General features: G+C 49.0%; 8 protein-coding genes across 8 annotated transcripts; 2 read left to right on the top strand and 6 right to left on the bottom strand.

Moving 5' to 3' along the window:
• Positions 1-1,015: 1,015 nt before the first annotated feature.
• ASPWEDRAFT_104701 (guanine nucleotide exchange factor DCK1) lies at positions 1,016-7,408 on the top strand (the record flags this gene model as incomplete). Its single annotated transcript, XM_040827674.1, has 2 exons — positions 1,016-1,342; positions 1,472-7,408. 2 exons carry the CDS (start codon positions 1,016-1,018, stop codon positions 7,406-7,408), a joined length of 6,264 nt encoding a protein of 2,087 aa, XP_040693236.1.
• Positions 7,409-8,397: 989 nt separating this feature from the next.
• ASPWEDRAFT_105302 (metallophosphatase domain-containing protein) lies at positions 8,398-9,396 on the bottom strand (the record flags this gene model as incomplete). The annotated part of the gene is made up of 1 exon (XM_040827713.1): positions 8,398-9,396. The coding sequence occupies one exon, from the start codon at positions 9,394-9,396 to the stop codon at positions 8,398-8,400; it is 999 nt and encodes a 332-aa protein (XP_040693235.1).
• Positions 9,397-9,792: 396 nt separating this feature from the next.
• On the bottom strand, positions 9,793-10,884 carry ASPWEDRAFT_37361 (40S ribosomal protein eS8). The gene is made up of 2 exons (XM_040834657.1): positions 10,483-10,884; positions 9,793-10,396 (listed from the first exon to the last, which is right to left on the bottom strand). The coding sequence occupies exons 1-2, from the start codon at positions 10,554-10,556 to the stop codon at positions 9,868-9,870; spliced, it is 603 nt and encodes a 200-aa protein (XP_040693234.1). The 5' UTR covers positions 10,557-10,884; the 3' UTR covers positions 9,793-9,867.
• A 223-nt stretch (positions 10,885-11,107) lies between these two features.
• ASPWEDRAFT_37360 (DUF2470 domain-containing protein) lies at positions 11,108-12,197 on the bottom strand. Its single transcript, XM_040834656.1, has one exon. It carries the CDS (start codon positions 11,871-11,873, stop codon positions 11,211-11,213), a length of 663 nt encoding a protein of 220 aa, XP_040693233.1. The 5' UTR covers positions 11,874-12,197; the 3' UTR covers positions 11,108-11,210.
• Positions 12,198-13,090: 893 nt separating this feature from the next.
• On the bottom strand, positions 13,091-13,600 carry ASPWEDRAFT_169394 (uncharacterized protein; the record flags this gene model as incomplete). Its single annotated transcript, XM_040830455.1, has 1 exon — positions 13,091-13,600. One exon carries the CDS (start codon positions 13,598-13,600, stop codon positions 13,091-13,093), a length of 510 nt encoding a protein of 169 aa, XP_040693232.1.
• Positions 13,601-14,921: 1,321 nt separating this feature from the next.
• ASPWEDRAFT_25379 (uncharacterized protein) lies at positions 14,922-15,644 on the top strand (the record flags this gene model as incomplete). Its single annotated transcript, XM_040832720.1, has 2 exons — positions 14,922-15,577; positions 15,638-15,644. The coding sequence occupies 2 exons, from the start codon at positions 14,922-14,924 to the stop codon at positions 15,642-15,644; spliced, it is 663 nt and encodes a 220-aa protein (XP_040693231.1).
• Positions 15,645-16,718: 1,074 nt separating this feature from the next.
• ASPWEDRAFT_103262 (putative plasma membrane phosphate transporter Pho87) lies at positions 16,719-19,616 on the bottom strand (the record flags this gene model as incomplete). The annotated part of the gene is made up of 4 exons (XM_040827548.1): positions 16,719-16,864; positions 16,930-18,052; positions 18,117-19,335; positions 19,534-19,616. The coding sequence occupies 4 exons, from the start codon at positions 19,614-19,616 to the stop codon at positions 16,719-16,721; spliced, it is 2,571 nt and encodes an 856-aa protein (XP_040693230.1).
• A 683-nt stretch (positions 19,617-20,299) lies between these two features.
• ASPWEDRAFT_150815 (mitochondrial 37S ribosomal protein uS7m) lies at positions 20,300-21,972 on the bottom strand (the record flags this gene model as incomplete). Its single annotated transcript, XM_040829587.1, has 3 exons — positions 20,300-21,108; positions 21,209-21,541; positions 21,616-21,972. 3 exons carry the CDS (start codon positions 21,970-21,972, stop codon positions 20,689-20,691), a joined length of 1,110 nt encoding a protein of 369 aa, XP_040693229.1. The 3' UTR covers positions 20,300-20,688.
• Positions 21,973-22,137: the final 165 nt, after the last annotated feature.

Here is a 22,137-nt window from a genome sequence, read left to right as displayed (position 1 = left end):
GGAAGACGAAAAAAGAAATGAGATGGAAAAAGAAATATAGAATGGGAGGGGAAATGAAAGACGAAAAGAAGAAAAGAGAGATGTGAAACATGGCAGTTGGAATGGCGATGGCTAGTCACAGGTTTCTACTATGGAGTACATTCAAGGGAGAACGACGATAGACCGGAAATAGATTCATGGACATGTCTAGGTTTTTATTATTGACTTGACCAGGAGAGAGAGGCGTAGATAATTATAGATGGCAATCAAGGAGTATCACTAGCATCTGAAAGAATAGTAGAAGAGAAAATAGATCGATGATAGGAGGCCGACAATGGCAAACCTGGCGAGGCCAAACGATCATCAGCTTAATTTATTCCCCTCGAACTCCTCAACGCCTTCATCGTCTCTCTGTAAGGCGTCGTGTTCCCGCGGCCTTTTCTGTCTGGATCTCTTCGTTATTGATTGATTAGCTCTCCTTTGTGTGACCATTCATCTATCTCCATTGCAGTGAGTGTTCTGTCTTTCTTATCCTCGTCTTCCTCTTCTCGTTCTCTTTCTCCACAGTTCTCGCCAAGCTGGACAACATAGAGAGCCAAAGACTCCACCGGCCAGTCCAATCCATCCACCGCTAGGGGGAAACGAGGAGGTTATTATTATTCTTCTTCTTCTTCGTCTTCGACGCCAATTCATTCCATCCATATTCAAATGTCCTAACGCTCTTTTTACCATTGTCATCTTTCTTTTCTCCTCTGTTCCTTTTTTGCTTCTTCTCCCCCCCTTTCTAACGTTATGGGCTGCTAGCTCTCTTTTCATTCCTTTGTCCCGCTAAAATCCTCATCACTATCCAAGGAATCCCACATTCCTCCCACCCCCGAAGCGATACGAAACCTGCATGTAGCGCCGTTATCGACCTTCGTCCAGATTCCATCCCCTCTTTTTGCGTCTCCCCTCCTTTCTCCTCCTCCATCCATTCCTTACGGCCGTTGACGACATCTGCGGGGTCTAATTCTGGGTCGCCGCCTCGATTGCAGATATGCCCTGGCGGCCTCTGCCTCGCATCGCTTTCGCCGTTGCTATCTACCCTTTCCAGCCCTCGACCCCAGCCGACCTACCTCTGGAGCTTGGTGATGAACTGTACATAATTGAACAGGGAGGGGCCCGTGGAGAATGGTGCCGTGGTTACTTGGTCGCGCCGCCCTCGTTGCTGGCCGGCCTGACCAGCACCAAGGGTCAAACCCTCGAGGCGAGAGTTTTCTCGGGTATCTTCCCCCGCAACTGTGTCGAGATTCGGGAAGTGCTAGGTGATGCAGATGGGAACAAGGCGCTACTCAATGGAGACAATCGGAGCAGCACCGGCCACGTGAACGGTCAGGAGGGGGACCAGCGAAGTAGCCTGGCTTACTCGCAGGACGACGAACATACGACCGGCGAAGTCACGGATGTCGTGATCGCGAAGAAAGGGAAACCCTCGCAGATTATAATTAAAAAGCTGGACGATGACGATCAGGCAAGTCCCCGCTCCGCCACGACCTGGAAGTCGACCTCGATTCCTCCTACCCCCAGTACCGCGTTGCCTCCCCGCGACCCCGATGCACCAAAACCGGCCGCGCCCGTTCCCATGCTCAAGATCGGTGACGAGACACCGACTTCGGTTTCGGAGCCCCTGGTAGACGAAATTGCCTCTTGTCTACGCGAATGGCACTCGACGAACCTTCATGAACTGTTACTGAATCGACAATACAATGTGGTGGAGGAGATGTCGACTATCGTTTTGGAACTCGACTTTGCTAGGCGACAGCTTCTGCACAATGTATTGACCGGGCAGGAGAAGGAAGCTCTACGTAATGAAGTGGTTTGGAAGCTGGTTCGAGGGAACAAAATGCTGGGCGGGGAGGTCATTGTCCGGGATCCTCATCAAAAGGGTCGTCTTTTGACGGGTGAGGATTCCGCCATTCAGTTGGCCAAGCTTCAATCCGAGATGAGCATGCTGGAGGGAAGTCCCTCGCAGCAGTCAGATACAGCAGCACTTCATAATCTACTGCTGGATGTCAATGCCGTTTCTGGCAACTTTCCTGGCCCGGTGATTCTAGCTATGCATTTGTGCTCGAAATCCGATACCGGTGCCCTCAAACCCCTATCTGAGACCTATATCCTCGACATTCCGTCACCGGAGAAGTTTGCCAGCATGGGACAGAGCAGCAAATTAAAGACGCTCTTCACAGAACTATGCGCCACAGACATTGGTGATGGTTCTGCGAATGGCTCCCTGTACCTGGTGGTTGCAGTCCGCGCGCCCGAGAGCGCTTCCAGTAATGCCGCTTCTTCCCAACCAAGAGCATCGCTCTCAAGGGAAAGTTCGTCCGCGAATAGATCGCCTCCGCCGGCCAGTAATTCTGGCAAAAATTTGAAGACGCGACGGAGCATGATTTGGACATCCAAGCCACGACCTATTCAAAGCCCTGAGATTGTCAAAGAGCCACCCAAAGCCCCCCCACCTCAGTCTGCTGGTAGCTCATCCAGCAGCAAGGTTAAAAATGATAACCAACCAGCAAAGGAAACAACAGTCATGCGCACAATAGGTGTTGGCGTTCTCGAAGTCTCACAGATCCTCCGACAAGAGAAGGATGTTGAGCAAGTTATTAATATTTGGTCTCCCCCTGGGGAGGGTGAAGAAGGAGATGGACTTACAGATGGGTTCGATGGATTGATTCGCACTCTGCTTCCCAGTCCTACCGGGAGGTACATAAGATCTCCACGCGCAGCTCGACTGCATCTCCATTTACATCCTTTCGTGTCCTCTGACTCTGACGCTCTGGTCCGGAAGAATCCTACCATCATGCACAATGTCGTTCAGACCAAGAGAATTGGCTTTTCTCAGGCTCCTACTAAACCAAGATCCGATATCTACGTTACCGTCTCCCACGCCATCTTTCCTCCTGAGGCCCTTTTGTCCCATCCTCAAGCGGGCCAGGTCCCTGTTCCGGTGAACATGAGTCTTCGGAATTTGCAGTTGACTCTGGAAGTTCGGACCTCCTCCGGAGCACGGGTTGATAAATGCATCTTTCCCTCATCCAACAATACGGCACAGACGGCATGGCGCACAACAATCACTGGACGAGGCTCGCCTTGGGGCCAGACGATCCGGCTCAACATTCCCACCGAAGACATACCAGGGTCCCATCTGATCATGAGTATCGCAGATGCTCCCGAGTTTCCATTTTCTCTTGCTTGGATGCCATTGTGGGACAATCAAGCCTTTATGCGGGATGGGTCTCATTCCTTACTCCTGCATGCGTACGACAAGTGTACCTCAAACATTGAGAATGGAAAAGGTGCCTATCTATCTCTCCCATGGAGCTCTCTCGGCAAGAATGAGTCTACAAAGGATGAAGCGGTTACTGGGCCTTTGGCTACCCTGCATCTGGAAACTTATCTCTGCAGCACTGAATACTCTCAGGATCAAGTGATCTTGGGCTTGTTGAATTGGAAAGAACGGCCTGTCAATGAAGTGCTGGACACTCTGAAGAGGGTTTTGTTTGTGCCTGAAATCGAGATAGTCAAGCAAGTCAGCAGTGTCTTTGATGCTCTCTTTGGAATATTGGTTGAGAACGCTGGGAACGAGGAGTATGAGGATTTGATTTTCAACAACCTGGTTACAGTTCTTGGTATCGTCCATGATCGCCGGTTCAATCTTGGACCGCTGGTCGATAATTACGCCGATAATCAATTCAATTTCCCCTTCGCCACTCCTTGTCTCATCCGAAGCTACCTGCGACTTCTTCAAGGTAGTTCCGATGTCCAGCAAGCTCGAAGCCTCCGTGCCACATTCAAAGTGGGCCGACATGTTCTCAAATTCATCATCAATGCCAGGCAACAGCAGCAGGCCAAGGAGGAAGGTATCGGAATCACCAAGGTCAAGTCCACTTTCAACCGGGACATGCATACGATATTCAAATCGCTGGAAGCCTTGATGAAGAACACTTCGCCAGCCATGATTGGAAGCAAGACCCTAGTTGTCCAACATTTCCATACATGGCTCCCTGAGTTTGCAAAGGTGCTTGGCAAGGATGAAATGATTATGGTTGCTCTCAGTTTCATGGACTCTTGCAAAGATGTTACGGGCATGCTCGTTCTTTACAAGTTGGTTCTGATTCAACACTACACGCAGCTTGAGATGTTTACGTCCGGCTCGGAAAGACGCAGTTTAATCTCCAGCTGTATCAGCTGGCTATCACCTTACTGGGGCGCTACTGCAGATGTATCCGACCAGTATCGTGACCAAGTTCGACTGAGCTGCGCGATCGTCGCCCAGTTGTTGATTCAACCTGATCCATTGCTGTACGAGTTCATGCCAAAGATTTTTGCGTCATATTGTGCCATCATACCAGACGGTGTAGATGATACCGACTATCTTTCGCTGCTCTTTAGCAAATCCTTCCCTTTTCAGGTGAGGGCGTCCAAGAACAAACAAAAATTCGATGAAGCCCTGGTAGAACTATCCGCGATCATGGCCGCGACAGCCATGATTCCCAACCCTAAGCGACTGAAACTGAAGGACCTGGATCTGGCCACTTTCATCTCGCAAGGCTTCGAGACCCACAACTCGATTCTGAACTGCGAGCCATACCCCGAGAACTGGCTCAGTGTAAATGTTTATAATCACCGTGCTATCGTCAAGAGTCTCGAGTACCTTTCCTCGATGATGATCAAGAAATTCCTCCCGGCGCCAGACGATGCGGATTCTTTCGACACAAGATTATGGGAAACTTTCTTCATGACTCTGCTCAAGGTCGTGTCAAGTGATGCTCTTGCTCTTGAGACTTTCCCGGAACAGAAGCGTCGCGCGGTTTGGAAGATTGCTGGCGATGTTCGTGAGCAGGGTGCGGAACTATTGCAAACCAGCTGGGAAGCTATCGGTTGGGAGACCACTGGAGATGAAAGAGAGCGGTATGGCCTGAGAAAACTTGGCGGTTACCAGGTTCAATACGTCCCTGGCCTTGTGGCTCCTATTATTGAGCTTTGTCTCAGCGTCCATGAAGGTCTGAGACACGTTGCGGTCGAGATCCTGCGCACCATGATCCTAAGCGAATGGGACCTTAACCAGGATCTTTCCATCATCGAGACAGAAATCATTTCCAGCCTGGACGGACTCTTCAAGACCAAACATATGAATGAGAGCATCATCCAAAAACTTTTCGTCGGCGAGTTGCTTGACTATTTCGAGGATTCCTCGAGCGTCGACGAAGGTCTGTCCAATGCGGTCAAAGCTCTGATTGCGACCGTCGACGAACTGCTCGACCTTTTCGTGGCCTCACAGAGTGGCTCTATGACGGAAAGTTTGCATACTCTCAGGCTGATGGAGTACATGAAAGATATGGGCAGAGAAGACATCTTCATTCGTTATGTCCACGAACTTGCCAAGGTTCAGGCTGAGGCTGGCAACTTCACGGAAGCCGGCCTTGCCCTCCAATTCCACGCCGACTTGTACGATTGGGATCTCTCCGACAATGTTCCGGAACTTCTGAACCCTGCCTTCCCTGAACAAAGCTCTTTTGACCGGAAGGAATCGTTGTATTTTGCGATCATCCAGCACTTCGAAGATGCCAAGGCCTGGGCCCATGCTCTTGTCTGCTACAAGGAGCTTGCACTGCAATATGAGGGCATGCTGATGGATTTCTCCAAGCTCTCGAGGGCTCAAAGCTCCATAGCTAAGATCTACGATGCTATTGCCAAGGAGGAAAAGCAGTTCCCCCGGTACTTCCGTGTTGTGTACAAAGGACTCGGCTTCCCTCCCACCTTGCGGGACAAGGAATTCATCTTCGAATGCTCGCCGTCGGAGCGTATGGCGTCTTTCATTGATCGGATGCAGAGAGAAAATCCTGCTGCGCAGGTTGTCTCTAGTGAAATCCGCGATTATGAAGGCCAATTCCTCCATATTAGCCCCGTTAGCGCTCATCGGGATATGATGCATCCAGTCTATCAGCGGTCCAAGGTTCCACAGTCCGTAAGAGAACATATGCTGATCTCTGAACCTTGTCGTTTCTCGTCCACACTGAAGAGACATATTGGCAGCTCAGATGTTCAAGAACAATGGGTAGAGAAGGCAGTGTTCACTACTGCAGACCCCTTCCCGAACATTCTCCGCAGAAGTGAAATTGTCAGTGTCGAGGAAATCTCCTTGACACCCTTGCAAACAGCACTCGAGCGGACTTGGCGCAAGACTCAGGAACTGCAGCTGCTGCATAGACGAGCAGCTTCTGGTGAAGATCCAAGCTTGTCGAATTTGACGGAAGCTCTGGAGCAGTTGCTCGAGCTCAACTCTTCTTCATCTAGTTGCGTGGCTCTGTATCGTCGATTCCTGTCGGACTCGGATGAAAAGCAGACAGAGCTCAATGAAGATGAAGAGGAAGACGAAGGGCTCGTTGAAGATATACCAAAGCCGATCGACCCTATGGAGAATGCCTTGGCAGTGGCTCTCATTGACCATGCGCTTGCAATCAAACAAGCGTTGGCACTCTTTGGCCGTCCCTCACACCAAGCTACCCAGAGCGAGCTGATGCGTCGCTTTGAGGATGCTTTCTCTGTGGAATTGGCTTCTCTCACTCCGTCAACTTTCGAGGCACCTCTTCAGCTTCAGCGTCATTCCCCGAGTTCTTTTGAGATTCGTCAACAACATGCGCAGGCACGGTCTACCAGCCCCGAACAGGAGTTGATTCGTTCTACTCGACCCGTGCACAATCGCAAACACTCGAAAAAGCAGTCTGTCAGCCATCGTATCAGCGTCATGAATCCTTTCAAGCGCTCCCACCACGCATCCAGTTCGGTCGCCACGGTACAAGCATTGGCTGATACGAGGCAGCAGCTGGAAGGGAAGACCAACGGCACTTCAGAAAATGGCCACGCGAGGGGGGATGACGGCGACGATGCTGCCACCATTCACAGTCGGAACACCAGTGTTTCGCGGTTCTCACGAGATACCAACCACAAACGTCGCAGTATCTTTGGTGACAAGTCACAACACAAGCAAGGGTCTTCGTTGTCGATTGTTCCCGGTGCCTCTACTGAAGAGTTCCATGTACACAAGAAGCAACCTTCTCGAAGCGCTTCTCGAGACACGAACACTAAATCGCATGATGGCCGCAGTCGCTCTGGTTCCCAGCTTACCGGGCATGAAAGAGCGAGTCAGAAGGGTGGCTGGTCTGCGATGCCTTCAGTGAAAGACGAATGGCCGTCGACGCCCAAGAGTATGGGCAACTCGCCCAGGAGTCCGCAGAGCACCTCCACTAGCCATTCTCACGGCAACTCCCATGCAGGTGGTGTTCGAGATTCTGTTATGAAGCGGTTCAGCCTTCTCAAGGGAGTTGGACGAAAGGGCAGCCGTCTTGAGTTTAAGGATTCCAACGGCATGGCCGTCCACGAAGAATAACATTTTTGCTCGATGGACTTTTTTTTCTCTTTTTTTCCCTTCCTTTGCTCTTTAATCACTTTTTTTATATCTCTTTTACCACTTACTATTCTTCATAATGTCTGGACATTAACTTTACAGATTTCCATCATCTCTTTCAGCGTCGGTTCATAAGCATAGTTTGTCTTGCATTGCAGCGATTTCATTCTTCTGATTGTTATGCACGGCTGAGATCATTCCCTTTGGTTTATTTCTATCTATTGTTTCTGTAATCGTTGCCTCTCCCTTCCTTCCCCTCTTCTTTCTTCCTTTTTTTGATCTACAATACCTCATGATAAAAATTTTCCAATTACCTACTGAGATACCAAGCTCCCTCTTCCTTACTTGATTTGTGTCGCAGATCACACGACCATCTCTTTTGTTTTCTTCCTTCTTCTTGGCCTTGTTGTTTACTTTTTTTGTAAATTAATATTTGTTATTATTTTCCTTCCTTCCTTTTAATTTCTTCCTGTCCAGTTTGAGCATCCCTTTTATACCCGTACTGTACAATGGATGGGTTGGATGGCGGTGGGTTTGGTCTGAGTTGGGTTTTTTGTTAATCGTTAAAAAAGAATTCAATTAGATATATATCGAATAGATATAAATTTGGTGTATAATTATCAAATGTATTAGAATACATTTATTGATTAAATTATTATATTTTTTTTTTTTTTCCGAAAAATCTTCTTGGCTGTTGTGGATAGAAACACCATGTCCGCCATCAGACTAGCGATATATACAAGTAGGAGTGGGGATGGATATAGGTCAACGTTTTTACACTTAGCATCGTTTAGTCCGTCCTTAAATCCTTAGGAATAATGTTACTAATTTCAACTGGATTATAATATATAATAATCGAAAACCAAAGCAATAAAGCTGACCACACTCAACACCCAAATCCCAAACTCCATAGTTTAAAACAAAACTAATGTATAACAAGACCTCATGTAGTCTAAAAAATTAATTCCTTTTTACGAAGCACCAGCAACCGGAAGATCCAAGTCAACCAACCAAGGCGCATTAATAGGGTTATACTTGATATCAACCACGCTCGCATTCACGAACAAAGTCTCCTTGCATGGCTTGAGCGGTCTTGCTCCCTCCGAGCTAACATCGTAGTAGGCGCATCGATCCTCCAGCACCGTCTCAGGATCACATCGGATGGCAGAACAGTCTAGCGTCGACCAATCCATTCGTCGCGCACCGTATCCTTCATGGATGTGTCCGAAGACGTGGAGTTTCGGTCGAGCGCGGGCGCTGGCTTTGAGGAGATGCTCGCAGCCTACGTTGTCGCCGCTGGGGACTACGCGGTCGAGAATCCCATGCGGAGGACCGTGGGTTAGCATGATGTCGATACGGCGATTATCCGGGACGGGGGTTGATGGCGTGAAGGAGGAGAAAGAAGAAGGATGGTCGGGCATGTTGAATCGATCGATGGATCGATCGTAGGCGAACGCCCACTGGCAGAACTCTGGCTGGTAAGCGGAGGCGTAGATGGTGAACTGCGCTCCGTTGGATAAGGTGAAGGTCTCGATGTCTTCTTCCATGTATCTGATTCCTGCGTCTCGGGCGGCCGAGTCGGTATACATGGCTTTTATGGCGTGTATGTCCTCCGATTGGGTTGGGTCTGGTTCTGTCCAGCGGGTTGCTGCAGAGGGGGCGGTATGGTCTATCCGGCGATGATGGCGGAGATGGCCTAGTCGGGTGTAGTAGTCCTCGTCGAGGGTGATGTCGTGGTTACCGGGAATGACGATCTTAAGTTCGGCGTCTGCGTCTTTGAGCATGGCGACCATTTGCTCGTGTTCGGCCTTGTAGCCCACCTTTGTGAGGTCGCCGGCGTGGAGGAGGACGTCGGCTTTGGGGAGAGGGTAGCGGTATGCATTTGAGGTGTTTGTTGGTGGGTTGGGGCTGCAGGTGTGTGTATCTGAGATCATGCAGATGCGGGTTTTGATTGCTTGTGTGGCTGTCATGGTAGATGTGTATTTGCTCTTCTCTTGTTGATCTGGTGGGGAGGTCTGCGATCGGGGCGGGGTTGAAGATGAGTTTCTCTTAGGTAGTCAGGAGGATGATGGTCAATGTACTAAGAAACGGTTAATATTCAGCGGTGATGGTCAAGGTTGGATGAGAAGATGGTTGATGGAAGTTGAGATGGTCGTGGAGGGGAATACCATGGGATGTCGTCATGGTCGTTGGTAGAATCTGTCTACAGATGAAGCGAAGAGGGTAAGGCTACAAGACAATCTACTAGACTCGAGCTATCATGGAAACCAAAGACAGTAAAGATTTAAAATTTCACAAGCATAAAAACTAGGATCATTCCCATTGATTTGACAGCTCAGAGCTCTACAGACATTGCACCCGCGGATGCCCAGATCATGAAAATTTTCTGGAAACAATTGCTGAAACTCCGATACCACCCTTTTACATGACGGTTTCCTTTTTTACTTTCTGATAGCCTTCTGGTAGAAAGCCAACTCATCACCCTCCAAGATGTATCCATCAACACGTCCGCTCTGGCCGGGGCGCGAGGCGATGACGGCGTACAGACGACCGGACTCGAACTGTCTCTCGATGGAGCCCTCAACCTTGCCGTGGTCAGCGAAGCGGGCGGCCTGCTTCTTCACAACGCTGTTGCTCTTCTTCTCCTCGGGAGCGTCGGTCTTCTGCTGGCGCCTGCGGCCGATGGGCTGACCGTAGTGAGCCTCATACCATTGTCTGAAAGGAGCGGCATCGATCTGGACGACGGCGGACTTGGTCAGGGTGTTGGTGCGGACCAGTTCGTTGTTGGAGGGGTGGTAGGCCACAACGATGACACGGGTCTTGCGGGAGATACCCTCAGAACCCCACGAGAAGTTACCGGACTCGAGACGGAGAGCACGGAACTTCTGGTTACCACCACGGGTGCGGACCAGGTGGATTCTCTTGGTGCCGATACGGGTGTTGGAGGTCTGGCGACCCTTCTCGAACGCTCTGTAGTAGTAAAAGACTCGTAAGAACGACTGAACCCCTTTCACTCGCTCGCACACACGAGACGCAAAATTCGACTTGTTCCATACCTCTTCTTGCGGTAGAAAGACCGCTTCGCACCGGTGGCCGAGCGCTTGTGGCGGGAGTCGCGTGAGATACCCATGTTTGCGGATTATGACTATTCTTTCGGTGATATGCGAATTAGCGATGGGGTTTGTTCGTAGAAAGAAGATGGCTTCTAGTCCAATCTCCTCCAATTTTTCTTTCTTCTGTTTTCCCGGAGCGAAGATGGAAGGAAGAGAAGTCGAATTGATAGTAACTGCAACGGGTGACGATATCGTAGAGAAGCAAATCCCTGCTTGTAAGAGAAGAAAGATTTGTGCCTTTTCCCGATCTCGTTTCTGGACCACTAGTGGGCTCGCACCGCGCAACGACAACCGACCCTCGACGCACCACGAAAACAGAAAAATTGAAGACGATGGAAAAAAACCTTCTGGGAATGATGATAAAACTCACCTCTAATCCTGCGGCCCTTCACCAGTAACGCAGCGGGCAAGGGTCGTTGGGTGGTCGTGGAGTTGAGTGCTTGTCGTCGACTGTCGTGAATTTCGCACTGTGGCTCGCTTGTCGAAAGTTGCCCTACCCCAAAGTGCGCGCTAAGCCACAACGGGACTAGCCTGGTCCCGTGACCTTTTCCAGACTATCAGAAATGCGATCGGTTCATGACGAGGTTAATTATGATAATAATATTATTAGTATTCAGGTACCGAATACGTTCTATGCTAGTTACATGTGATTAATTAATCATCTCCATCCATCACTGGCGATGCTCCCTCTTCGCACTCTCCTTCTTCACCATCTTCCCAAATCTCATCCATGCTCCCCCTCCTTCAATCAGAGTTGACACAATCCATGCGAACCATACGCCCGATAAGAAGGTTACTCCGTGAGGCTTCAGTCGCAGAAACGCAAATAGAGTTGTTTCAAGCAAGTGAGCACCGAGCACGAGTGGGAAGAGAAGAGGTTGGAAACTGTAGAGGAACTCGGCCACCGAAGGGATATTGGCAAGGCCAATGGTGTCGTAGAGAATCGAGCCGGGTTGGAAATCGGTCTGTCGGGGATACCCAAGCAAGATGGCAAGGCAGATGGCGAAGGTCACGGCGCCAGCACCCCGGGGAGCTCGATATTCCTTGATGATAATGTCAGAGATTCCCAGCTTCTGCAAGCATTCTTTGTGCATGGCCACCACTCGAGATCGTGCATCCGAGAATGTTTTCATCGGCGGGTCAACTGGAACACTGTATCGCGTGCCATTGGCGCTGATGACCAGGTCCGAGAGACTGATGTCTTCCAATCGAGCAGACTTGGCCTCCCTGGCGGAGATTTGGGAGTAGACCCGGAGATAGAGCACCAACGAATCCTGATGGTCGGCATTCATGTGCTTGATGATAAAGTCTTTGCCTCCGTTGGATGCCGCCATGATTATGGTCAGGAGTCAGGAAAAGATGAGAGCGATTTTCGTCCTGATGCGATGTCCAGATTATGTATCGATGGAATTGCGGCGATTGAATCTCGCTCTTCTCTAATTTCAGATGCACAATTCGTAAGATGTCACCGTAAGCCTCGATAAGCGTCTTGTGTTCTCTGTACAGCACGTACGAGTGGTAGGAACAGATAGAGTGGCGGGGATATTGTCCAACGCTGGATCTCTTTTAACCGTCGGCGCGTCGATCAGCGAAGCCAAGCCTAACCTCGGCTTTAATTTTGAGGGTGAACATGTGCTTCATATTATTTTCATGTAAATAGTAAAGGCCATTGTTGATTGAAGGTTTACTGCATCGTTCAATATATGCAAGAATTAAAATAGTTTTCATGCACCCAGCAACAACTATTTGGATGTCACGTGATCCAATCTTCCCCTTTTGGGTCTCCTCGACGTGGAATCTTCACCGACTTTCAAAGGAGAAATGATTTTTGGACATATCATACATATGATCCATCACTCATATATATCTCTTTGTGACATTGTTGCCCTGGGATATCCCCGTTTTTGTTGTTGACTTCAACACCAAAAGATATATCTCCGAGTCTCTATCCGACCATACCAACTATCACCACTTGTCAGACCTTAAAACTGGTCATAAAATACGTTTCCTATACTCCATGAATGTACCGCAGCAGCTCAACACCACAACTAATGATTAATACCCATTCCACAGGCTTATCTTATTATACACTCAAGAATTGGTTTCCAACAGGCCCAGGCATCTCAAGTCTCAGATACAAAAACGGAAGCATAAGGACCAACGCAACCAAAGGAGACAATAACGCCAGGCAGGTCTGGAGTATGATCCCGGATACAGAAATATTTACTGGAATGTATGCTCTATGATGAATCATAAAAAGAAGGAAGAGCAAATTCGATCGTGATAACTTCCGTGACTCTCATGAACTCCATAACGAATATGCAAAACACCCTGTCCATCTCAGTGTTTATGGTTCATAAGCGGAGGTATCCTCGGCGAGCCGTCATACTTATGGGTATACAGAAAGGTATTCGGCAAGTGAGAGCATCATAGCATGTTTCATGTTTCATGTTTCATGCACTGCAGTCGTCAACTCCTATTCGATGTTTGAGCCAGATCTTGTTGGGGCCTTATCGACCGTGGGGACGGGATGACCGTAGGTAACAAATACTTACATCAAAGCCAAGGTTAGATCACCGTGGATATGTGCCTTGAGTTCGACCTCGATGTCGAGATTCAACTCCAACTTGAGTTTCATTCCCTCCTCCTCGTCTATACTCGGCTTCTTTTTGTCGATGACGTCCATGCCTCCGTTGGTGATGGTGCTATTGGTGCCATTATTGTTGGTTATCGACTTTCCGCCTGACTGGTATGGCTGTACGGACCGGTTTTGTATAGCGCCGTCGTCATAATAATTGTCGTCGTCGTCGTATTCGTCCGAATAGAGCTCATCGGAGGAATAATCGTCATCATCAGTCTCATCATCTTGCCGTCTTCGTTGTAGCTGCTGTAGCTGCTGCTGTCGCTGCCGTCGAGGCTGTTTCTGTTGATGTGCTCGTTGGGATTGAGGTTCATCTTCCTCTGAAAGCTCGTAGTCATCAGTCTCATAGTCATCCCCGGAAGAGTAGTCCTCTTCCTGTTGGATAGGAGCTTTTTGCTTTGTCTTCTCTGCGGTCGCCATGGTTGTTATCAACAGCTGAGGTCAAATAGATGAACAATTATGTATATAGAACAAGAGAGACAGCCACCAGACAATCAAATAGTATATTAAAAGAACAGATGATAGAAGAGCAATAAGTAACGAGAAGCACCAAGAAAGAAAAGGGACGACAGGAAACAAAAGACATAACCACAGATGCTGGGGACTCCCATGACGTTGGCGGCGGACCTCGAGACTCTCCCACTTTTCCCTCTCTCAGCCTGCAACCTCGATACCTCCAACCCTCCACCACCATCAATGTCATTCCGGTTTGACCAAGGCGCTAAACACCCTTCTTCGGCCGTGTCTCTTGTCTTGGATGTGGGTTTACTTCCCGAAAGGGTCAGACGATAACCTGGGGATCATCGTTTGGTCAGCCAGTGGGATGCAGTCAACAAGGTGAGACCCTGCCATCACTGGGTGACTTCCGAGCCAAAGACAACGCCATGGCCTAACAATAGCGAAACTCCACTGACCGTTGACTTTGACAGATGCCGAATTCTGACCGTTCAAAACCTGGTTTTATTTTGATTGCGTTTCGCCTGGACTCCCAAGACCCATGGAACTTTTCGCCGACACGCGACTGGACCCAGGCAAATTGGGTATTGTTTTGGTCAATCCCAATACAAACAAGCTCTTCACCTATAAACATTACTTTTGACGCAGCAAGAATTACTCTTCCTGCGTTCTGAGGACAGCCCCCAATGCACACAATAGTTTCGGCCGATGGCTCCAGATCTATCCCAGCCCGGCTGACGTCGCCCGGCGTCATTTTCTTATCTTAGCGACCAAAGTGGACCAGCTAGATGGAGACACACGGCCTGGTGCAACGGCCGATCCCACCATGATTGGCCTCTGCCCGTCTGCCATCTGGTGCTAATTATATTAAACAATGCACCAAAATTCTCCGATCAGAATCATGGCTGACGATCGCCAACGGCCCATCCATAATCATAATACATGTTTTACAATGCAATATGGAGGGCCGCAACCCTGCGCCTGAGACGTCATACTGGATCTTGATTGTCTCTTCTACCTAGCAATTGTCTGGTTCTACCTCCAGTTGCGTGCCCATATGACGCTTTTCGCAGCGCGTCACTTGTCCCCAGTCCTCCCCGACTGGAAAGTAATGCAAATGGGCGTCTGACGTCGAAGGCTGTCGGTTCCAGGTGCTCCCCCCTTTCAAGGAAATCATGGTCATTTAAGTCGTATTTGACAAGAGGGGTTCTTTTTTAAAGGAGTGTGACTGCTAGCCGCTAAACCTCGACATAAAAATATAACTTCTTTCCTCTCTTTTCTCACGATGGCAGACCAAGAAAATCAACCTCAAACCCCCAACCCTGGCCAGGAACCCGAAAACACCCAGGGCTCTTCTGAACCCAAGCGAGAGTCAACCAAGAAAACACCACCTAAGCTGAACAAGAAGAAAGATACTCCCAAGCCCGAGGGAGACGACAAGCAGCCCATACGACAAGAACCCGAGTCGGACACAGAGCAGAAGCAAGAAACACCAGAGTCAGATCGCGAGCCTGACCCTGAGCCTGAGCCCGAACCTGAACCTGAACAACTGCCTGCCCGGCCTCGTAGAAGAAAACCCCGTCCTCAGAGATACCGACAGGATTCGGAAACAGAGGGCATCTACCGCAGCGATATGGATCCAGTCGTGGAGAGACCCCGCCGTCAGCGTCGCCAACGTAACCAGCAACAGGACGGCGGGCCACTCCCAGGTCTCGGCGGGGTCAATCAGACAGGTGAACTCGTGCAGAATACAGCCGGCAATGCCCTGAATGGGGTGACAGGCAGCGCTGGCAAGGCAGTCGGTGGTATCCTGGGTAATCAAAAGGAAGAGAAAGAGGATGGAGGCCGAGATGAGCAGCTGCGGTTGCGTCTGGATTTGAACCTCGACATCGAAGTACAACTCAAGGCTAAGATCCATGGTGACTTGACCCTCGGTTTACTGTTAGTCTTTTCTTTTCTCTGTCTCACTTTTTGAGCTTCATACTAACCGGTCTTCTCTAGTAACTAATCCATCCCAATTGGGGTATACCATAACACGATCCATCATGCATTCATGACTCCAATACCTCCCATCACCTGCGGTTTGAACTTCGTTCCTCGTCGGCCTTGACTAGACTTGACATTGGACGTGGTTTAGACGTCTCGTTTCGCATCTTGTTCTATTTTATCTATAGGGTTCTGAAAATGGTTTCAACTGGAATCAGCAGAGGTGTTCTATTGCTTTTCGTTTTTAATCTTTCTCTTGTGGTACCGTGTACAGTAATTATACTACCATGTACTATTGTCGATTTAGCAGGATAGGATAAGACATTGAAACATAACAAACGGAAGAGAAACCCAGTATGTTGACGAGTCAGTTGGCACAATACATGTATGGTTCAAACGGCGCCTACCTATTGTCATTGTATATTCAATGAAGCTAAAAAATTCGTCCGTTCGTGGATCTAGAAACTTATCAACCCAGCCCTGGCGCCACTCACTTTCATACTTGCAAGTATAAAGAGCTTTACAGTACTCCCAGTAGTCTGGGCACCATCCTGCCTGTTCCTAATCTATAATAGTAAGAACACCCAACAGCTTAGCTTAGTTGAAGAGATCATGATATTCTCTCTGTGCAAGTCCGCATGAGTTATCTTGATCATTCCAGCATCCGGCAAAAAGCACCTAGCGGGCACTTATATCTTAATTCTACAGGGAGATGTGATTGTGGCAATGAAGAAAACCAGTCATTCAAGGCATTGGTGCCTCACTGATATTCTATTAGATAGTCTACGGTCTTATAAGATCCAGATAGCTTCATTTGCAAAAACCAGAGATCTCTACCAGATTAATGACATTGAATATATGACTGCATATATGATATCACCTTCCAGTCTACCCCTTGACCTTGTATAGCCATAGCAAAGCAAAAAATGTTCAAGAGGGTACCTCTTTCGTATATATGAACCCAGTCTAAATGTAAGCATTACCCACGAACAAACCAAGCTTTTGACAAATTCTATCTATCATCACAGGGAAAAAAAAAAAAAAAAAAAAAAAAAAACCAAGGATATATATCGAATAAACATCCCAATTTGAACAATCACAACCCAGCAACATACATCAATCCATATCCAACACTGATAATCACAACGTAAGAAATTATACTAGATGGTATACCTCTTGTGAGGAAGTGGCGGACTGTGAGGTATCGTTGACCGGTTTCTGGAACTTCGGTCATGATGGCAGCTATTGAGAAACCCTTGTTAGCAAATCTATTCGTTAAATTGTATAATATGAAAAGTTATACGCACTCATGTTGGGGAATCCACTGGTTGGCAGACCCATGGCAATAGAACACATCAAGGCACTTGCCATGACAAGCAAGTTGGGATGCGGATCCGGCATGCTCACACCGATTTGTCGGACAAGAGGAAGGAAAATCAGTGCCGCGACAGTGTGAGAGATAAAAGTGGCCATGACGAGAATCAACGAGGAAAAGACGATCAACACCCCGTAGAGACTAAGGTGTTGAACTCTTTCTGTGATTCCATTGGCGATAGTGTGGAGAAGACCAGAGGAGGTGACGGCATGTCCCAGGCAGAGACCACCAGCCGCCAGAATGATGATAGTCCATAGGAAATTGTTAAAGTCTTCCTTGTTGAGAATACCAGTACCGAAGAAAAGAACCATTGGAATGATGGCGATCACACCCATATCACCAAAAATATGCTCGACCTGGTGACTGGCACACCACAAGCCAATGGTGCTTATTGTGACAACAGTGATGAAATATTGAACCCCAGTGAACTTGTCCTTCACAGGCCTAATCGGAACGAGGGTGGTGTCTCGGCCCGGGTGGAAGGTGACCAGCAACAGACCCCATATGAGGAGAATCGATATGAGACAGACAGGGATTGAAATAAAGAACCATGTTCCCCAGCTGATACTAGGGAACATGTTCTGGACGGCAACAATATTCTGCGGGGACGCAATTGGCGAGGCAGCACCACCCACGTTCGCAGCAAGAGCTATTCCCAAAACCAGCGCTTTGGCAAAGTTGGAATCAGGCGAAAGGTTTCGTAGCAGAGGCTGGATAATCGAGTAGCAGAGAACTGGCGAAGCCACATTGCTAATCCACATACTCAAGAACATGCTAACGAACATGTTCGTGAGCAGCACCACATGAGGCTTTGAGCCAGCTTTGCTCAAGACGAACATGGCCATTCGACGAGCAATGTCGTATTTCGATAGGGCAGCCGCAATGGTGAAGCCTCCGAGTAAGAGCATAATGACAGGAGTCCACATGGACGAAAAGGCCTCAGATGTAGCTTCTTTGGGACCCAGACGTTCGTAAGGCTTTTCGTCGGATCTTATGATACGAAGCAAAACGACCAAGAAAGGAATGAGAAGAGATGTGACGAAGAGAGGAATGACCTGCAAACGTTTTGGTCAGAAAAAACAAGAGCCAGGCGTTAAAGGATGGATGATATGTACGTACCTCCGTCGCCCATAAAAGACTGACAAAAACCAACATGGCCAGACAATTTTGCTGCTCCGGCTTGTCCATGATTGGAAAAGAGAGCAAAAAGATAAATACGATCAAGACTAAAATGAGCATGCCAAAGTTCACGCTGCAGAGCCACTCGGGAACACTGAATCGACCGAGAGGAGTCTTGACTTCCGTGATTCGGATTTTCTGCTCATCACCCTGTCGTTGGACGGTTACAGGATCCTGGTCTCCTCCTAGCAGAGTTCTGCGAATGCCGACATTGGCTGCCTGGGCTTTCCTTTCAATGCCAATCATTTCTCTCCAGACGGTGTTTCTCTCCCAGACGACTTGCTCCCTCAAGTGTAACCGAAGCTCTCGTTTAGCCAGTTCCATATCCCCTGACGTGACGATTTCCGAGTAGATCTTCTCGATCTTCCCAATGCCCTCTTCCACGCGCTTCATTGTAGAGTCAGTGAAAGGATATGCGGGAGATACAGTTGTGTTGATGTATCCCCGTCGGAGGCTGTGCTCAAGGGTCTTGTCGTATTTCTTCAAGGCCTTGGAGAAACCAGTCTTGTTCAGCTGGATATACGACTTGAGCCCACACATGGAGACATAAAGCTCAATACTCCGTTTCTTCAAAGACAGCCCGGCATTGTACAGATCCAACAGCTTCGGGTCTCCGAAATGATCATCTCGAGGCCCAGCACGACTGCTAGACGGGGCACCCGTAAGAACGGAATCGGCCAAGAGAGCCGAATCGCCCATATCCCCAGGATCATGCGATCGGGATCCGCGAGGTCTTGACGCAGCGTGGTCATCATCACTATCCGGGTCTTCATCCTCCCCAGCCGATTCACTGATTCCGCTACGCCGTCGATCCTGACTGAGGGGGAAATTGCGGAACATGCTCCCAGTGCGCGGTCTTGAACCGGAACTCATCGTGCGAGTCTTGATAATGCTCTCGGTCATAGGGTCGATGTTGACGCCTTCAGTCTCCAACTCGTATTCCTCCACATCTTTGACCAGTTCACCGACTTCTCCGAGGATCTCCGACTCCTTGATCTGATAAAAGGAGCATATCTTTTCCAGTTCGCCATCAAGAGCTCTCCGGAATATCACATCCGCGCTTGAGGAATCGGTATCGTCATCGAGCAAAGGGGCTGATTCAACGTCGGCAGCAGCCTGCCTATCCAACCGGCGCGCTTGCTTTTCCAAAGTATATATCCTAAAACAAAGATGAAACTGTAAGTCATATGCACAGAAAGGACCAGGTCACATCGTGACGCTTTGAACCCTGGTGTAATGTAGCACCTGCACACCGACCGTCGGCAAGCAACCGATAATACGAGCACGAACAGGGCACAATAATAGCCACAATTTTCAAATCCAATAAGACGACTATTTTTTTAATAGGAAAACTCACAATTTCTTCAAATTGCTATAAGCAAGATAATACGAACTCCAGTCCGGCACCGCATTAAACTGAATACTATGCGAGAACTTCATCTTGGGCTCTGTTCCTCGCTCTTTCAAATACTGCGAGCGACGTCGAAGGGCTTCCACCCAGTAGCGAAGGTTGATGGGTTGTCTGCGCGGCGGGACGAGATGATTCCTTTCTTGCTTCTCTTCCTCGTTATCGTGATGAGTCTGTCGGACAGACTCAATTGTCCGAGCGTCGGGTTCACCAGATGCAGTGCGCGAGGGACTCAATCGCCGAGAACTACCTGCTGTAGGTGGGACAGGCCGGAACTCGACAAGTTCTATGCTCTGGCCCGGTGGCAAAGACGCAGATGGAGCGTCGTCGTTGTCGTTGTTGTCGTTGTTGTCGTTGTTGTTGTCGTTTATGGAGTGGTGATGGTGAGGGTGGTGGAGGTGGTTTGCGGAGGCAGCCGTCGCAGAAGCGATGCGTGCCACGGTTCGACCAGATGCATGCGACGACACGGTGTCGGATGAGAGAAGAGGGAGAGCCAGAACGGAATAGAGCAGACAAATGTAGTACAAATGTTCGTGCGGAGATTAGGTGAACATTGATCGAAGATGGGGGGAGAGTAGTGATGCAACCACGAGCTAGCAGGCTGTCGACTCCTCCGAGTCCCCGCCAATGCTAGCTCCGGGATAGGCGGTGGTCAGGCCGTTTGGACGTCACAAGATGCCAACCGTGGTTAAATGTGCCTGACCGCAAGGGAGGGATTTTCAGATGGTGCAGAGGAGGCGTATTTAATATACGGAAGCTAATAGGGACTATTGCTATTACTACCCATGGTCATGCAGATGCAAATGCACATGAACGCCAGACCGACTCGTTAGTAATCCATCGTCCGAGACTGGTGAATCATCACCGAGTGTAACATCAAGGCAAACATGGATATATAAATGGATTCAAAATCCAGGATGACAACTCGAATCAAGAGAATAAATAGTTAACAACTAAGATAAACATACACAATGCATGGTGCTCAAAATAACCCCTAAAGTTACAAAAAAAAGAGTGAAAAAAAACACCCATTTCCCAATGTCGAAGAATGTCAAACCCTTCCAAACAAGGGTTGTATATCCGCAATTCGATTCATTCCATATTTTACCTGCGACTCATCAGTCCAAGGTTGGACCGGGAGCTGATACCAAGCTTGTGCGCCGCTTCCTTCTTATCCCACACACCGCTGCGACCCTCAGCGACGGAAGACAGTTCGTTAGCAACTCGCTGAGCGAAGCTGCTGTCTTTCCGTTTATCAGAAGCATCGATGATCCATTTGATTGCTGTCCTCCGACGCTGTCTCAACGACAGAGGAACGGGAATCTGAAGAGCCGCACCACCACCTGCAATACCCTTTTGCTGTCTGATCTTAATCAGAGGAGCAACAGAGTCCACGATCAAAGTAAGGAAAAGGACGGGGTTCAAAGGCAACTGAGGACCGGGGGGTCCGGGGAGCAAAGGACGCTTAGGGTTGGGCTGAGGAGGGGAGGTAGTCCGGAGGTGATCCAAGATAAAGGCCATATTCTATAAACAGCACAAAACGTCAGTACATGCATCAAAAACTAGCTATAAAGGCATAGAACCACAGCGCAAAATGAGTCTAGACCACAATCCGGTAACGTACCTTCTGAGCAAGGCTCAGCTTGCCATCGTTCATAAGCAACTTGGTGAATTGTTCCAACAAAGAGTCATATCTCTTCCGGAAGTTCTCCGTCTTGGGCAGACTCTCGGGTGCAGCGAACTTGAGACCGGGCTGCAGCTCAGCGGCTTGATCTGTGACCTGGGAAATCATGCTGGCAACCAATTCCGCCGACTGGTCGTTGGGGATATCATTCTGGAGCTCCGATTGTAGGCGTCGGACCGAAGTCGAGAACGAACGTGTACCGGTCGGTCCCTTCATCTGATCCTGCATCACCTTGGGGGCATGCTTCTGGGCTTCCTTGTCGCGGTTAAGGATCTGGGAAATAAAAGGAATTCGTTAATTCAACATGCTCCCAATCCAAAATCTGGGTTGCTAATCATGAAACCAACCTCGGAAACAGGTGTACCCTGCTCCAACTCCGGAGAGGAGGGAGTCGCATCGCATTTCTTGCCCTTGTTCATGATTTTGGACACCTCCGCGGCCTCCTCGCTAACATGAGGCATCGTAGGCTCAGTAGCACTCTTTGGTTGGGCGGGGTCATCTTTCGAGCCGGAGCTTGTCGAGTTCAAGCGTCTTTGCAATTGTGCCGAAGACGACAGGCTAACTTTCCTGCCATATCCGCCTGCATTGGGCTTGTTAAGGTTGAGAGAGGTGGTGATGCTCCGTCGCGAGGTCGAGGGTGTGGAGGATTGGCGGAGAACGGGGACAGCCTTGCCGGCCGTGAAGAAATTGAGTCTGGGCGGCATCTTGATGTGAATCAAACCGTTTGGGAACCTGGGGTTTGATGGCGGTTTCGATTGTTCTTCAATCCTGATAATAATCCAGCGTCGCGGAGGACGAACGATTTTCCACTCCACTTCGGCTTAGTCACCCAGCGCCAAGACCAGCAATTCGAGGTGCAAGATGAAGTC

The sequence above is a fragment of the Aspergillus wentii genome, assembly GCF_001890725.1.
Source record: "Aspergillus wentii DTO 134E9 unplaced genomic scaffold ASPWEscaffold_2, whole genome shotgun sequence".
NCBI classification, from domain to species: Eukaryota; Fungi; Ascomycota; class Eurotiomycetes; order Eurotiales; family Aspergillaceae; genus Aspergillus; species Aspergillus wentii.
The sequence above is the reverse complement of the archived record's forward strand: the minus strand, read 5'-3'. Positions and strand labels throughout refer to the sequence as shown.